This window comes from Balaenoptera musculus, chromosome 1 (assembly GCF_009873245.2).
Source record: "Balaenoptera musculus isolate JJ_BM4_2016_0621 chromosome 1, mBalMus1.pri.v3, whole genome shotgun sequence".
In the NCBI taxonomy this organism is placed as follows: Eukaryota; Metazoa; Chordata; class Mammalia; order Artiodactyla; family Balaenopteridae; genus Balaenoptera; species Balaenoptera musculus.
The window spans coordinates 176,166,548-176,184,660 of NC_045785.1; the positions used below are offsets into that span (position 1 = coordinate 176,166,548).

Here is an 18,113-nt window from a genome sequence, read left to right on the forward strand (position 1 = left end):
AAAGCAGCAAGGGAAAAACAACAAATAACACACAAGGGAATCCCCATAAGGTTAACAGTTGATATTTCACCAGAAACTCTGCAAGCCAGAAGGGAGTGGCAAGACATATTTAAACTGATGAAGGAGAAAAACTTACAACCAAGATTACTCTACCCATCATGGATCTCATTCAGATTTCACGGAGAAATTAAAACCTTTACAGACAAGCAAAAGCTAAGAGAATTCAGTACCACCAAACCAGCTTTACAACAAATACTAAAGGAACTTCTCTAGGCAGGAAACACAAGAGAAGGAAAAGACCTACAATAACAAACCCAAAACAATTAAGAAAATGGTAATAGTAACATACATATCGATAATTACCTTAAATGTAAATGGATTAACTGCTCCAACCAAAAGACATAGACTGGCTGAATGGATACAAAAACAAGACCCATATATATGCTGTCTACAAGAGCCTCACCTCAGACCTAGGGACACATACAGACTGAAAGTGAGGGGATGGAAAAAGATATTCCATGCAAATGGAAATCAAAAGAAAGCTGGAGTAGCAATTCTCATATCAGACAAAATAGATTTTAAAACAAAGACTATTACAGGAGACAAAGAAGGACACTACATAATGATCAAGGGATCAACGCAAGAAGATATAACAATTGTAAATATTTATGCACCCAACATAGGAGCACCTCAATACATAAGGCAAATACTAACAGCCATAAAAGGGGAAATCGACAGCAACACACTCATAGTAGGGGATTTTAACACACCACTTTCACCAATGGACAGATCATCCAAAATGAAAACAAATAAGGAAACACAAGCTTTAAATGATACATTAAACAAGATGGACTTAATTGATATTTATAGGACATTCCATCCAAAAACAACAGAATACACTTTCTTCTCAAGTGCTCATGGAACATTCTCCAGGATAGATCATATCTTGGGGCACAAATCAAGCCTTGATAAATTTAAGAAAATTGAAATCATATCAAGTATCTTTCCCGACCACAGTGCTATGAGACTAGATATCAATTACAGGAAAAAATCCGTAAAAAATACAAACACATGGAGGCTAAACAATACACTACTTAATAACCAAGAGATCACTGAAGAAATCAAAGAGGAAATCAAAAAATACCTAGAAACAAATGACAATGAAAACACGATGACCCAAAACCTATGGGATGCAGCAAAAGCAGTCCTACGAAGGACGTTTATAGCAATACAATCCTACCCTAAGAAACAAGAAACATCTCAAATAAGCAACCTAACCTTACACCTAACGCAATTAGAGAACGAAGATCAAAAAAACCCCAAAGTTAGCAGAAGGAAAGAAAGCATAAAGATCATATCAGAAATAAATGAAAAAGAAATGAGGGAAACGATAGCAGAGATCAATAAAACTAGAAGCTGGTTCTTTGAGAAAATAAACAAAATTGATAAACCATTAGCCAGCCTCATGAAGAAAGACAGGGAGAAGACTCAAATCAATAGAATTAGAAATGAAAAACGAGAAGTAACAACGGACAATGCAGAAATACAAAGGATCATGAGAGATTACTACAAGCAACTCTATGCCAATAAAATGGACAACCTGGAAGAAATGGACAAATTCTTAGAAATGCACAACCTTCCAAGACTGAACCAGGAAGAAATAGAAAATATGAACAGACCAATCACAAGCACTGAAATTGAAACTGTGATTAAAAATCTTCCAACAAACAAAAGCCCAGGACCAGATGGCTTCACAGGTGAAGTCTATCAAACATTTAGAGAAGAGCTAACACCTATCCTTCTCAAACTCTCCCAAAATATAGCAGAGGGAGGAACACTCCCAAACTCATTCTACGAGGCCACCATCACCCTGACACCAAAACCAGACAAAGATGTCACAAAGAAAGAAAACTACAGGCCAATATCACTGATGAACATAGATGTAAAAATCCTCAACAAAATACTAGCAAACAGAATCCAACAGCACATTAAAAGGATCATACACCATGATCAAGTGGGGTTTATCCCAGGAATGCAAGGATTCTTCAATATATGCGAATCAATCAATGTGATACACCATATTAACAAATTGAAGGAGAAAAACCATATGATCATCTCAATAGACGCAGAGAAAGCTTTCGACAAAATTCAACACCCATTTATGATAAAAACCCTCCAGAAAGTAGGCATAGAGGGAACTTTCCTCAACATAATAAAGGCCATATATGACAAACCCACAGCCAACATCGTCCTCAATGGTGAAAAACTGAAACCATTTCCACTAAGATCAGGAACAAGACAAGGTTGCCCACTCTCACCACTATTATTCAACATAGTTTTGGAAGTGTTAGCCACAGCAATCAGAGAAGAAAAAGAAATAAAAGGAATCCATATCGGAAAAGAAGAAGTAAAGCTGTCACTGTTTGCAGATGACATGATACTATACATAGAGAATCCTAAAGATGCTACCAGAAAACTACCAGAGCTAATCAATGAATTTGGTAAAGTAGCAGGATACAAAATTAATGCACAGAAATCTCTTGCATTCCTATACACTAAAGATGAAAAATCTGAAGGAGAAATTAAGGAAGCACTCCCATTTACCATTACAACAAAAAGAATAAAATACCTAGGAATAAACCTACCTAAGGAGACAAAAGACCTGTATGCAGAAAATTACAAGACACTGATGAAAGAAATTAAAGATGATACAAATAGATGGAGAGATACACCATGTTCTTGGATTAGAAGAATCAACACTGTGAAAATGACTATACTCCCCAAAGCAATCTACAGATTCAATGTAATCCCTATCAAACTACAACTGGCATTTTTCACAGAACTAGAACAAAAAATTGCACAATTTGTATGGAAACACAAAAGATCCCGAACAGCCAAAGAAATCTTGAAAAGAAAAACGGAGCTGGAGGAATCAGGCTCCCTGACTTCAGACAATACTACAAAGCTACAGTAATCAAGAGGGTATGGTACTGGCACAAAAACAGAAATATAGATCAGTGGAACAGGATAGAAAGCCCAGAGATAAACCCACGCACATATGGTCACCTTATCTTTGATAAAAGAGGCAAGAATATACAGTGGAGAAAAGACAGCCTCTTCAATAAGTGGTGCTGGGAAAACTGGACAGCTACACGTAATAGAATGAAATTAGAACACTCCCTAACACCATACACAAAAATAAACTCAAAGTGGATTAAAGACCTAAATGTAAGGCCAGACACTATCAAACTCTTAGAGGAAAACATAGGCAGAACACTCTATGACATAAATCACAGCAAGATCCTTTTCGACCCACCTTCGAGAAAAATGGAAATAAAAACAAAAATAAACAAATGGGACCTAATGAAACTTAAAAGCTTTTGCACAGCAAAGGAAACCATAAACAAGACGAAAAGACAACCCTCAGAATGGGAGAAAATATTTGCAAATGAGGCAACTGACAGGATTAATCTCCAAAATGTACAAGCAGCTCATGCAGCTCAATATCAAATAACGAACAGCCCAATCCAAAAATGGGCAGAAGACCTAAATAGACATTTCTCCAAAGAAGATATACAGATTGCCAACAAACACATGAAAGAATACTCAACATCATTAATCATTAGAGAAATGCAAATCAAAACTACAATGAGGTATCATCTCCCACCAGTCAGAATGGCCATCATCAAAAAATCTACAAACCATAAATGCTGGAGAGGGTGTGAAGAAAAGGGAACCCTCTCCCACTGTTGGTGGGAATGTAAATTGATACAGCCGCTATGGAGAACAGTATGCAGGTTCCTTAAAAAACTAAAAATAGAACTACCATACGACCCAGCAATCCCACTACTGGGCATATACCCTGAGAAAACCATAATTCAAAAAGAGTCATGTACCACAATGTTCACTGTAGCTCTATTTACAATAGCCAGGACATGGAAGCAACCAAAGTGTCCATCAACAGATGAATGGATAAAGAAGATGTGGCACATATATACAATGGAATATTACTCAGCCCTAAAAAGAAATGAAATTGAGTTATTTGTAGTGAGATGGATGGACCTAGAGTCTGTCATACAGAGTGAAGTAAGTCAGAAAGAGAAAAACAAATACCGTATCTAACACATATATATGGAATCTAAAAAAAAAAGAAAAAGGTCATGAAGAACCTAGTGGCAAGACGGGAATAAAGACACAGACCTACTAGAGAATGGACTTGAGGTCACAGGGAGGGGCAAGGGTAAGGTGGGACAAAGTGAGAGAGTGGCACGGACATATATACACTACCAAACGTAAAACAGATAGCTAGTAGGAAGCAGCCACATAGCACAGAGAGATCAGCTCGGTGCTTTTTGACAACCTAGAGGGGTGGTATAGGGAGGGTGGGAGGGAGGGAGATGCAAGACGTAAGAGATATGGGGACATATGTATATGTATAACTGATTCACTTTGTTATAAAGCAGAAACTAACACACCATTGTAAAGCAATTATACTCCAATAAAGATGTTTAAAAAAAAAAAAAAAGCTTATCAGACAGACTGCAAGTGAAGGAGAATGACATTATTAAAGACAGCCTTGCTTAATATTTTACTCTGAGTTATATAACGTTTGACATAATTAAAATAAATTTTAAAAATGTAAAACCCTAAAAAAACTGGAAAGCAAAATCTAAAAAACGAATCCAACTTTGTATTAAGTTGGTGATAGAATGACACCAAGAGAAAATTTTTTCAGATGAATTTTAAAATATGCTAATTTGATTGCACATCCAAAATGAAATATATCCTAAGGAAAAAATTAACTGAAGAAAAAACTTCTCAGTTGTTATTAACACTACTGGCACTGTTATTCTGAACCTTTTTATATATACATACAAGTACAGATAGACAGCATAAAGCAAATAGGTAATTATGTTAATGTTGATAGAAACCAAGACTTTCAGGTGAAAAGATACAAATGCTTAACTTCAAATATAAAGCCCTTTAATCCTAAATTTGAGTATTAATATGAATCCATGTTGCATTTTCTCTTCAAAAATAAAACGGGAAATAAAAACGTATTTCTTAGCTCTGAAAATTCCTAGAAATAATGAATAATCAGTATGACTGAGCACCCTGAGCAACCAGATAATGGTTTCTAAATACCATTTCTCACCGAAAGCACTCAGGACTTCTTGAAAAAATGGCTGATTCCAAGTCTGAAGCAGGAAATGTACAAGATGAGTCTGAAACATCTTGTCATACTACAAAGCAAGGAAGCTATCAAAGATGAAGAGAGTCACATCAAAAGGACTTAGGAGACAGCCTGAAGTGGCTTCCAGTGGCTAAAGATGGGATAATTTGAGCATCAGTAATAACTGCAGTGAACTTTAGCATCAAATATGTTAAATATCTGTTTGTAATAATACCTGAAAAAAAAGAAAAAAAAAAAAAAGGAAAGAAACCTCACTAGTTACCTTTGTTGGATGCCAGGGACTCAACACATTATTCTGGAAAAGTGTAAATGATGGGGAAAAAACAATCAAGCATTCAACATATCTTCGTGTCAAAATATACCACTCTATATTAAAACATTAAAGGAACAAATAAAAAGTACATACCTTATATCTTTTTAATTTCTGTACTTCTTCTTCAATAAGCATCTGATTTTTGGCAACCTCTGACTGAATAGCACTTAACATGTTATTACCCTGATCTGTATCCATGGGTTCCTCCTTAGGGGAAAGAAAAAGAAATAGCACACCCTAATGACTGAGGCTTAAGTCTAAATTATTTTTAAATGATAAACATAGTACAATCATTTTCAAATTTTATTCTTAATATTGGTGATGGAATACCAACTTACTAACTGCAATATTAAAGGATAAAAGCTAAGTAGTATCTTCCAATTTTCTATGTTCTACAACAATACATATGAATTTTTATCTAAAAACAATCTATACTGTAGCAAACTGAATTGCTATAATCTGCTGTTGAGCTATAAAGTAAATCTGCTTAAATATACTCATGAAAATGTGATCAAAGGAACATTAAAAAAAAAGTCTTTGTCTATTACTAATTCTCTTCTCCAATCATATTTACTAGAAAGATAATCATCATAAGGAAGAGTAACGATTACATGTGAATCTAAATGTGCCCAATTAATTCTGTCAGAAATATATTCTAACTTGCTTAATTATATAATGAAATTACAGTAAATTGTTAACACTTATTTAGCACATCCTATTTGTCAGTCACTTTTTTAAGTGGTTTATATATACGTTATCTCAGTTATTCTTCACAACCACCTTTTAAGGTAAATACTATTATCCCTACTTTACATGAAGAAAGTGAGGCACAAAGAAATACACTCAAAATCATACTTCCACTAAGTGGCAAAGGCAGGAGCTGAATCTAAGAAGCCTAACTCCAGAGCATATTCTCTTAATTACCACTCAGGATACTTGATTAAATCTACATTTCAGACAAAGAAAGAAGGAAGAAGGAAAAAAGGAAAGAAGAAAATAAATAGTTTCCCTGAGAGAATAACTAAGCTAGAACTTTGTACATAAAAACATGGCCACAAACCTCAGCAAGTTGTCTTTGTAACTCTGCTATCTTCTGTTCATATATCATTTTTCTGTCAGACACAATGGCCATTAAGTTAAATCGAATTTCACCTTCACTGTACCTAAAAAAAAATTAAAGTTTATAATGTAGTAAAGAAATGTAACACTATTACAATTAAGATAATCTATTGTGATTACCCCCTTATTCTCTGGGGTAAACACAGATCTACCAATTGGCTAACCATAAAAACTGACATTTTAAAAAATCTTTCCTAAAGAGGAGAAGTTACAACCAGTATCACAAAAATACAAACAATCTTAAGAGAATACTATGAAAAATGATACACCAACAAATTGAGCAACCTAGAAGAAATGGATACTTTCCTAGAAACAATCTTCCAAGACTTAATCAGGAAGAAACAGAAAATCTGAACAGACTGATTATTAGTAATGTAATTGAATCACTAAACAAAAAAATCCCAACAACCAAAACTCCAGGACCAGAGGACTGCACAGGGAATTCTACCAAACATTTAAAGAGGAATTAATGCCTTTATTTCTCAAACTATTCCAAAAAACTGAAGAGGAGGGAATACTTCCAAAGTCATTCTATGAGTCCAGCATTACCCTGATACAAAAACCAAAGACACTACAGAAAAAGAAAATTACAGACCAATATCCCTGATGAACACAGATGCAAAAAATCCCCAATATTAGCAAACAGAATTCAACAATACATTAAAAGGATTGCACATAATGATCAAGTGGGATTTATTCCAGGGATGCAAAGATGGTTCAGTATACACAAATCAATCAACGTTATAACTATGTCAACAAAACAATGGACAGAAATCACATGATCATCTTAATAGAGGCAGAAAAAGTATTTAACAAAATTCAACATCCATTCATGATAAAAACTCTTAACAAACTTGGCATAGACAGAACAATCTCAACATAATAAGGGTCATTTAAGCCAAACCCACAGCTAACATCATACTCAACAGTGAAAAGCTAAAAGCTTTTCCTCTAAGATCAGTAAGAAGACAAGGATGCCCACTCTCACCACTTTTATTCAATATAGTATTAGAAGTCCTAGCCACAGCAATCATACAAAAAAAAATAAAAGAAATAAAAGGCATCCAAATTGGAAGGGAAAAAGTAAAACTCACTATTTGCAGATGACATGATATTAAATACAAAAAAATCCTAAAAATTCTACCAAAAAACTATTAGAATAAGTGAATTCACTAAAGTTATAGCATACAAAATCAAAACACAGAAATCTGTTGCATTTCTGTACACTAATAATGAACTATCAGAAAGAGAAATCAAGAAAACAATTCCATTTACAAGTGCATCAAAAAGAATAAAATAACTAGGAATAAAGTTAAACAAGGAGATGAAAGACCTGTACTCTGAAAACTGTAAGATATTGATGAAAGAAACTGAAGACAACACAAATAGAAAGATATACCACGCTCATGGATTGGAAGAATTAATACTGTTAAAATGTCCATACCACCCAAAGCAACCTACAGATTCAATAATCCCTATTTTCACAGAACTAGAACAAATATTCCTAAAATTTGTATGAAACCACAAAAGACCCCAAATAGCTAAAGCAATCTTGGGAAAGAAAAAGCTGAAGGTATCATGCTCCCTGACTTCAAACTATACTATAAAGCCAAAGTAATCAAAACAGTATGGTACTGGCACAAAAACACACATATAGATCAGTGGAACAGAACGGAGTCCAGAAATAAACCCACAAAACACACAGTCAATTAATCTACAACAAAGGAGGCAAGAATATACAATGGGGAAAAAGTCTCTTCAATAAGTGTTGTTGGAAAAACTGGACAGCTACATGTAAAAGAATGAAACTAAACCATTTTCTCACACCATATACAAAAATAAACTCAAAATGGATTACAGACTTAAATGTTAGACCTGAAACCATAAAACTCCTAGAAGAAACATAGGCAGTAGCTCTTTCACATTGGTCTTAGCAATAATTTTTGGATCTGTCCCCTCGAGCAAGGGAAACAAAATAAAAAATAAACAAATGGACTACATCAAACTAAAAAGCTTTTGCACAGCAAAGGAAAGCACCAACAAAATGAAAAGGCTGCCTACTGAATGGGAGAAGATATTTGCAAATGATATATCTGATAACAGGTTAATATCCAAAATATATAAAGAGTTCACAATCCAGCAATTTCACTTCTAGGTATTTTTCCAAAGAAAACAAAAACACAGGTTTGAAAAGATGTATGTACCCCAATGTTTACAGCAGCATTATTTACAATAGCCAAGATATGAAAGCAACCTAAGTGTCCATTGACTGATGAATGGATAAAAAAGATGTTTTATACACACACACAATGGAATATTACTTAGCCATATAAAAGAAGGAAATCTTGCCATCTGCAACAACATGGATGAACCTAGAGGGTATTATGCTAAGTGAAATAAGTAAGACAGAGAAAAACAAATATTATATGATTTCACTATAAAAAACAAAACAAATATAACCAAACAGAAACAAACTCAAACAAATTCAGATATAGAGAACAAACTAGTAGTTGAGTGGGGAATTGGCAGGGTAGGTGAAATAGGTGAAGGGGATTAAGAGGTATAAACTACCATTTATAAAATAAATAAACAGGGATGTAACATTTAGCACAAGGAATATAGTCAATAATATTGTTATAACTTTGTATGATGCATAATCTATAAAAATATGTTGTACACCTGAAACTAATACAGTATTGGAAGTCAACTATACTTCAATATAAATTTATTTATTAATACTTTTGTCTATAGACAGATAAATAAGCTTTCATATATGAAAGGAAAAAATCAGCTAAATTTCATCAATCACAAATATATTATTAAATGTTTTAGTACCTCCTAGACATTTGAAATAACGTGTTTTCATCAGTTCTCATACTTTCACAAAAAATATGGTAACTATCAATTACCTTTTATCTCAATTAGAAAAAATAATTAAACTAAGACCTCACATTTGTTGAATTAATTTTACTGGCATCTTCATGGTATTAACTATATTCCTTACTATATAATTTTTTCCAAATCATGATTTTGTTTCTATTCTTAACTAATATATGTTTTACATTTCACTTGTACTTTTATCATATATAAATATATATTTATGTAATATGTTATAAATAATCTCTTGTAAAATTTCTGAATACTGCTTTATTTTCACTACTCTGAAACCAATGAAACATCTTAGAGTATAAGCTTGTTTATGGTAAGGATTGACATTGGAAAGATTATCCATAACATTATGTAAATGGCACTTAACCAGATGAAAACATGTAGAAAATGTAAGCCTGTTTTTGCATTAGTTCACCTGCAAGAGCTTCTCATAAATAGTTCTATTCACTGGAAAGAATATGGCCCAGTATAACTATAGGACTTTGAACTATGTAAAAATGCTGTTTTTAAAACTCTACTTATGGGACTTCGATTTCCCTACTCCTCCCAGTAAAAAATATCAAACTAAAAAAATCTAGACATATATTTTTTAAAAAATGAAAAAAATTAAAATTCGAAAAGTGAAGAGAAGGCAGACATGCTAGGGAACCAGGACCCAAGAATGACAGTGGTGAAGTCTCTGGCTTATCATTCTGCTGCATATGTCCTGGCCTTGGAGTTAAAGAAGCCATCAATTGAGAAATGCCAACAGGCACAGACAAAAAAGCTCCAACAATAGTCTGCTCTTTCTATCCAAACAGGAAAGGGGCAACCTCATGAGACAGAAAACTTTGAGACAATAACCACTCTACCATACCCAAACACAACTGAAAAAACTGGCCCAAACCCTACTGGCCAGCAAAGGCTGGGTAGGGAGCCTGGACTTCCACCCCCACCAGGCTGTAACAGGCACCTGGGGTGGTGTCAGAAAAGGCTGTGTAGGGAGCTAGGACTTTCATCCCTGCAAACAGTAATGACATCTATTTGCAGTGTCAGAGGAAACTAAGTGGGAAGCCAAATGTGAAGTCACTACCATCCAGGAGTAAAGAAGCCCCCCTCCCAAATTTGGTATCAGTGGAGCCATGTAGAGAGCAGTCACAAGGCACTGCTACTCCTCCCGGCCAGGGTAGTATCAGGGGAAGCCATACTGGGGACCAGAACTCCCACCCCCTGCCCAGCAGTAACAAGGAACCCGTTCCCACCTCAGGTGTCAATGAAGACAGAGTGGGGAACCTGGACTTCTACTTCCACCTGGCAGTAATGGGGTGGCATCCCTGATTTACCCTGCCAGAACAGTGCCCATAAAAACCAGCTAAAAGAGAAGTTTTAAATAAGATTCAGAGTCTTATAATATAGTACTGAAAACGCCCAGGTTTCAATCAATAATCACTTGTCCTATTAAAAATCATGAAAAGCTCAATTTGAATGAGAGACATTCAACAGATAGAGCGATGATAGATGTCCGAATTAACTGACAGAGACTTTAAAACAGCCATCATAAAAATGATCCAATGAACAATTCTGAACACCCTGGAAACAAAAAATAGAAAGTCTCAGCAAAGAAACAGAAGATATAAAGAAGAAACAAATGGAAATTTTACACCTGAAATATAAAACAATAAAAAAGCTCAATGGGTGAGTTCAACAGCAGAATGGAGGAGACAGAGGAAAGAATTAGTGAACTGAAAAGTAGAACAACAGAAATTACCCAACTGAACAAAGAAAAGAGACTAAGAAAAATAAAGAGAGCCCCAGGGACCTGTGGGACTAAAGCAGGAGACATTTGTGTCATTGGAGTCCTGGAAGAGGTGAGAAAGAGGGTGAGATTGAAAAAGTTCTCCAAGTTATAATGGTTAAAAACTTCCCATATTTGACAAGACATAAACGCACAGATTCAAGTAGCTAAGCAAAATCCAAACAGAATAAATGCACAGAAATCCACACCAAGACACATCATACTCAAATATATGAAAACTAAAAACAAACCAAAAAAAAAAATAATTTGAGACCAACAACAGGAGAAACACCACCATATCTATAGGGCAAAACCTGTTTGAACAACAGTGGATTTACCAGTAGAAACCATGGAGGCCAGAAGGGAGCGACATAACAATTTTCAGGTGCTAAAAGAAAAGACTATCAACCTGGAATTCTATACACAGTGAAAATAACCTTCAGAAATAAAAGGGAAATCAAGACATTCTTAAATGAAGAAAAACTAGGACTCTGTTGACAGCAGAACTACCCTAAAGGAATGGCTAAATGAAGTTTTCTAAACAGACAGGAAATGATAAAAGAATTTAGTTCTGGAACATGAAGAAGAAAGAACAATGGAAAAAGTAAAAATATGGGTAAATACATTTTCCTTCTCTTAAGTTTTTTAAATTAAGCTTCATGGTTAAAATAAAAATTATAATACTGTCTGATGGAGTCCTAAATGTATGTAGAGGAATTATTTAAGACAAATATAACAATGGACAGTAAAAGTACATAAAAGAAGGTAAGACTTCTACACTTCACTCAAACTGGTAAAATGTTAACACCAGTAGATTGGGATAAGTTAGAGAAACCATTAGAAAAGCCATACAAAGAAATAAACTCAAAACCACTATAGATGTCTGAGTAACTCACAGAAAAGCAGGAAAAGGAAAACAGAGAACCAAACAAAAAAACAGAACAAAGAGAAAAAATTTTAATGTCAGATTTAAACCATAAGACATTAATAATTACATATTAAATATACATTTCATTTTATACGTAATTTTATAAATCCATTACATTCAATGTAAATGGTCTCAATCTACCAAGTAAGACAGAAAATATCAGAGTGGACTAAAAGATATGATTCAATATATGCTGTCTATATGAAATTCACTTCAAATATAATGACATAGGTAGGTTGAAAGTAAAAGGATGGAAAAAATATATCATGCATATATGAATCAAAACAAAGCAGAAGTGGCTATATTACTGTGAGATAAAGTAAACTTCAGAGCAAAGAAAATTACTAGAGAGAAATATTGCATAATGATAAAAAGGTCAATCCACTAAGAAGAAATAGTGATCATAAATGTTTATGCAACAAACAAGAGACCTGCAGAATATGTAAGGGAAAAACTGATAAAACTTAAATTAGAAATAGCCGAATTCAAAACTGTGCCTATTTGCAAATGACATGATCATCTGTCAATATGTAGGAAATGTCAAGGAATTCACAAAACTTCTAAAGCTGGTGGGTGAGCTTAGCAAGGTTGAAGGATACAAGACAAAGAAAGAAAAAAATCAACTTTATTTCTACACACTAACAATGATCACATGGAACAAAAATGAAAATATAGTATCATTTGTAATCACTCAAAAGAATATGAAGTGCTTGGGTATAAATCTGACAAAATACGTATGGAACTAGCATGTGGAAAACTACAAAATGCTGATGAAAGAAATTAAAGAAGATCCAAGTAAATGGATAGACATACCATGTTCATGGATTGGAAAAATCAATATAGTAAAAATGCCAATTCTCTTAAAATTGATGTTTGACACAATTCCTATCAAAATCTCAACAAGAATTTTTGTAGATACAAGATTATACTAAAATTTACATGGAGGGCAGAGTATCTATAACAGCTAAAACAATTCTGAAGAAAAAGAATAAAGTTGGGGGCATTTGTCTACCTGATTTCAAGACTTACAATATAGCTACAGTCATCAAGACTCTGTAGTACTTGCAGACAGCAGACAAATAGATCAATGGAACAGAACAGTGAACCAGAAATAGACCCACACAAATATGCCCCACTGGATTTTTTTTACAAGGGTGCAGCAGCAGTTCAGAGGAGGAAGGATAGCCTTTTTAACAAATGGTGCTAGACCAATTGGACAAACAGAGGAAGAAAAATGAACCTTGACTTAACTTCACACCACACAAAAATTAACTCAAAATAGATCATAAACATATGTAAAATGTTATATAAACCTTTTAGAAAAAAAGGAGAAAATCTTTGGGATCTAGGGCTAGGCAAAGAATTCTTAGATTGGACAACAAAAATACAATTCACAGTGGGAAAGACTGACAAATTGGACTTCACTGGAATTAAGAGCTTTTGCTCTGTGAAAAACCATGTTGGGAGGAGGAGAGGATGGGCTATAGACTGGGAGAGAATATTTTCAGGCAACGTGTCTGACAAAGGACTAGTGATAGCTAGAGTATGTAAAGAACTTCAAGGCTCAAGAGTCAAAAAAACAATCCAATTACAAAATAAACAAAAGGCATGATTTTCAACGTTAGTCACTAGGGAAATGCAGATTAAAACCACAATGAAATATTACTACCCACCTATCAAAATGGCTAAGATAAAAAATTTTGACAAAATGCTAGCTAGCATGTGGAGAAACTGGATCACTCATACTACACTGCTGGTGGAAATGTAAAATAAAATAGTACAGCTACTCTGGAAGAGTTTGTCAATTTCTTAAAAAATTAAACATGTATTTACCATACAACTAGGTATTTATCCCAGAGAAATGAAAACTTATGTACACACAAAAATCTGTACACAAATGTTTACTGCAGCTTTATTCATAACAGCTAAAAACAGGAAACAATCCAGATGTCCTTCAATGGGTGAATGGGCAAAAAAATGGAATATCTATACCATAGACTACTACCCATCTATAGAAAAGAATGCACTATCGATATACTTAACAACCTGGATGAATCTCTGGAGAATTATGCTGAGTGAAAAAAGACAATCCAAAAAAGTTACATATTGTATGATTCCATTTATATAACATTCTTTAAATAACAAAAATTATAGAACTAGGGATTAAGGATGGGGGAGGGTGGGGTTGGGGGCAGTGGCTGTAGCTATAAAAGGGCAAAATGAAGAACCACTGTGGTGATGGAATTATTCTGTACCTTGACTATATTAACATCAATAGCTGGCTGTGACATTGTACCATAGTTTTACAAGACGCTACTCCTGCAGGGTAAAGGGTACACAGGAGCTCTCTGTATTATTTTTATAACTTAATGTGAATATATAATTATCTCGAAATAAAAAGTTTAATTTAATAAAAAAGACAGATACTCCTAAAAACAAAACTCTACAAAATAACTGTACAAAATATCTAACTTAATGGAAATGTGCATGTTTAACTTCTATAAAGACAAGGTGACTTACTACGATGTAGAATTTAGAGATTTTCCGAATAGATTTCCTGAACACATTAATCCAATCAAAAGTAGATGTTCAATAAGTATTGCTAAAACAACGATAAAATAAAGGTTTAAAAACGAGAACATTAGTTATGCCAATGAGATTAGCTGAGCATTTACTTTTGTATCCTTTTTTCTATGACGGGCCTCACTGCGCTAATCCAATCATCTTGATTGCATGCACCTAGGAAGAAATGTAAAAGCATTTATGTCAAATAAAATCAACATTAATATTATTTCAAAAGTTTGGTCCAAAATATCTTTTTATTAATATTTTGACTGACAAATTCAGGATAGTAAAAAACCTTTTAGCATAACTACGTTAAGCTCCAACTCTTACTTTCTTAGTAATGGTAAGGGGAAAGAGTATTATCATAATTTGCATTTCCACATTGTTGCGTCACTTAGCGGTGCTAAACAAGTGTTTGAGAAAATAATGAACTAGGGAATTATTTCATTAAAACTCTCGACTCTGTGAGATAAGGATAACTACCCCCATTTTACAGATGATGAGACAGAGGGCTAAGAAAAACCAGCTCACATATTAGTGACAAAATAAGGATTCAATCCTTTTCTGACTCCCCACCATCATAACTACAGAAAAAAAAAATGAAATCCACACACAATGCAAAACCAATTTTACCCAGTTTTTTAATCCTCTTTTTTACCTAAATTTTAGTATAGCCACCAGCTGTATAGCAAAACTGGCTGTTCTGTTTTATATTTTACTTCCTTTATATCTGACGGATCTAATGAATAGAGAATGGCTGACCAGATAGAAGAGAAAAAAATGCAGCGATCAGATCAACCCCCAAACCAGAGAAAATCAGCTTCTACAGAATTAAAAGAACATTCTATTAATTTACTTTAAGAAACATAGAAAAATAAATATTTTTAAACATGTAAATCTGCATTAGATGCAGTATTAGTTCTAGACATGGGCATGGTCAATAAGAACAAGCAAAATGGAAGTGTTAATTTTTTTTTTAACCTGAAAGTATAAAGTTTTATGGACAGCAGGTAACAGTAGATTCCAGTAAAACAGGTTACACTGCACTTAAACCTAATTTAAAAAAAAAGAAAAAGAAAACTTAATGAGGTAAAAATAAGGAGTTAAAATTCTTTTGTGGGTCTGTTAGTTCATTACTAGATCAGAACCACCTCAACCTCAATAACCATTTATCATTAGCTCAAGGTAGGAGATGGGGTGGGATCAGGACAAATCCACCCTTTGGCACAAAGGACAGCACATTAATGCACTAGTTACACAGAAAAAAGTAGTTTTTAAAAGTAAACTGAAAAATTAAAAATAAATTATGTAATCTATGGGTTGAAAAAACTTTTCTTCTAGGAAAAAAACTAAAGGTCCCAATGCAACTACAGTAGTCAACATGTCCTAACTACCTGTTACTTAATTTCATAAAGTACTGAAGAGCTTAAAGCCTGCATGGCATCACACCTCACAGTCACCTCCCCTTTCTAAACTTAAGCAGGACTAGGGCTAAACCAAAGGTGAACACCCAATCTTTTTGTCCTTATCAAAAGTGAAATACCAGGAATAGTAACCACATTACCTAAATCAATCGGTCCTTCTCTTAATCCATCTAATTCATACAGTCTTCCATTAACAGGAACATAACTGACAAAGTGAAAAGCATCTTCTTCTTTTGCTGATGTCTTTGCATCAAATTCAAACATTTGCTGTCTACAGTGAAGAAAAAAACAGTGAGAGACAAACAAACAGAGACAGTATTTATTTCACATGAAGTATCTTTACCTGGCGAAACTGTTGTGTACTTGTCGAATCACATCCGAATTACTCAGTGCCAAACCTTTCATCTGAAATAAGTTTTAAGAATAGCCTATTAAAATAAGAACCACCACAAACAGGGCATTTTAAGAATAATACGACTGTACTCACAGCTGCATCAAAGCTTTGTGAAAATTCTTTAAACTCTGATAATGTGTCTCCTAAATGGACATCTTGATGGGTACAGTTCAATAACACACTTACTATGGCTTGAGTAGCACAAGCATTATTAATTACCTATAAAATATGAAAGCAAAAATATTATCGATTTGTTAAAAAAAAACAGCTTTTAACTGGTGACGATGACCCCCAAAATATGAAAAAAATTAATAGTTTCCAAATTTTATTTCATATAGTCTTAGCATAAACATAATAAACATGATCAATTTCCAATCTAATCTATTTTCAGGGATTTGCTGCAATTCTGGAGCTGAAGATTCTAGGAAATCGAATAAATGAACTCATAATATCAGTGAAAACCAATCCAGTTAGGGTAACAAAACCAATCTTTCCTGGTCTAAAACATATATCTAATTAAACCAAAAGAGCTTGTCCTTCCCTCTTATTCACTTCCTCCTATGCTCACTTCTACCTATAAATATTCAACCCATATTTCAGTATCCAACGCAAGCTCCAACTCACCGATGTGGCTCTTAGAGAACTCATCCAACAACTCATATTACTTTCTTCCCTCATTTGAATTCCTAAAAACGTGTATATACTGTCTACATATTTTTCAATTCAATCTTTACAGCGCTGTCATCTAGCTATTAACTGTTTATTTAACAAGTTATGTGGACCTTACATTCTAGTGAGAGGAGAGAACATTTAGATAGCACTTACTATGTGTGGGTAATTTTCTAGGCACTTCACATGTATTAATTCTTTTAATCCTGTCAATCAACAGCCTATGAAGAAGGAGTAATATTATTATCCTCATTTTACATTTGTAGAAGCTGAGGCTCAAAGCGGTGAAGTAGCTTGCCCAAAGGGCCCAGAGCTAAGCAAGAGGCAGGTGATCTGGTTCTAGAATTTGGTGTACTTAGCCACAACATGAGGCTGGCTCTGTACACGTATGTGGTCTCTCCAACAAGATTATAACCTACTTATGGACGAGGGCTTCTGCCACCCTCCCTACAGCACCTAACACAGGGCTGAGACCACAGAGGTGGAAAGAGCCTCAGATGATCACTTCCAACACCAGCAAGGTTAACTGTAGAGTTAAATTAAACTTGATAAATGATTTTTTAAAATACAGTTTAGTCCTATTGCTATATTTCATTACAATATTATAATTAAATACCATTTTCCAAAAATGCTAATTCACTTATGATCTTACAATTTGGTAAATCATTTCTATCTTGCCTGATTTCAAAAGAAAATTTTTCCATTATCTTCCCTCATTAACTCTTATACTCCTGTACTTTTTTTTGCCAGACTTTTGAAGTCTTGTGAGTACCCACCAGTTCTTACATTTTTGACTGCAGTATGCTTGAGGAATTCCTTGATAAGGCTGCTTTCTCCATTAGAG

General features: G+C 34.1%; 1 protein-coding gene across 2 annotated transcripts in view; it reads right to left on the minus strand.

Moving 5' to 3' along the window:
* UCHL5 (ubiquitin C-terminal hydrolase L5) overlaps nt 1-18,113 on the minus strand; it is a 50,720-nt gene that overhangs the window by 9,396 nt on the left and 23,211 nt on the right. Inside the window, exons 4-9 of one of the 2 annotated variants that reach the window (XM_036837156.1) lie at nt 16,694-16,819; nt 16,550-16,611; nt 16,347-16,477; nt 14,893-14,956; nt 6,568-6,670; nt 5,601-5,714 (exon numbers count right to left, since the gene is read on the minus strand). In XM_036837156.1, the coding sequence (XP_036693051.1) occupies nt 5,601-5,714; nt 6,568-6,670; nt 14,893-14,956; nt 16,347-16,477; nt 16,550-16,611; nt 16,694-16,819 (600 nt within the window). The remainder of the gene's footprint in view (nt 1-5,600; nt 5,715-6,567; nt 6,671-14,892; nt 14,957-16,346; nt 16,478-16,549; nt 16,612-16,693; nt 16,820-18,113) is intronic. The other variant, XM_036837165.1, reaches the window with a different exon arrangement.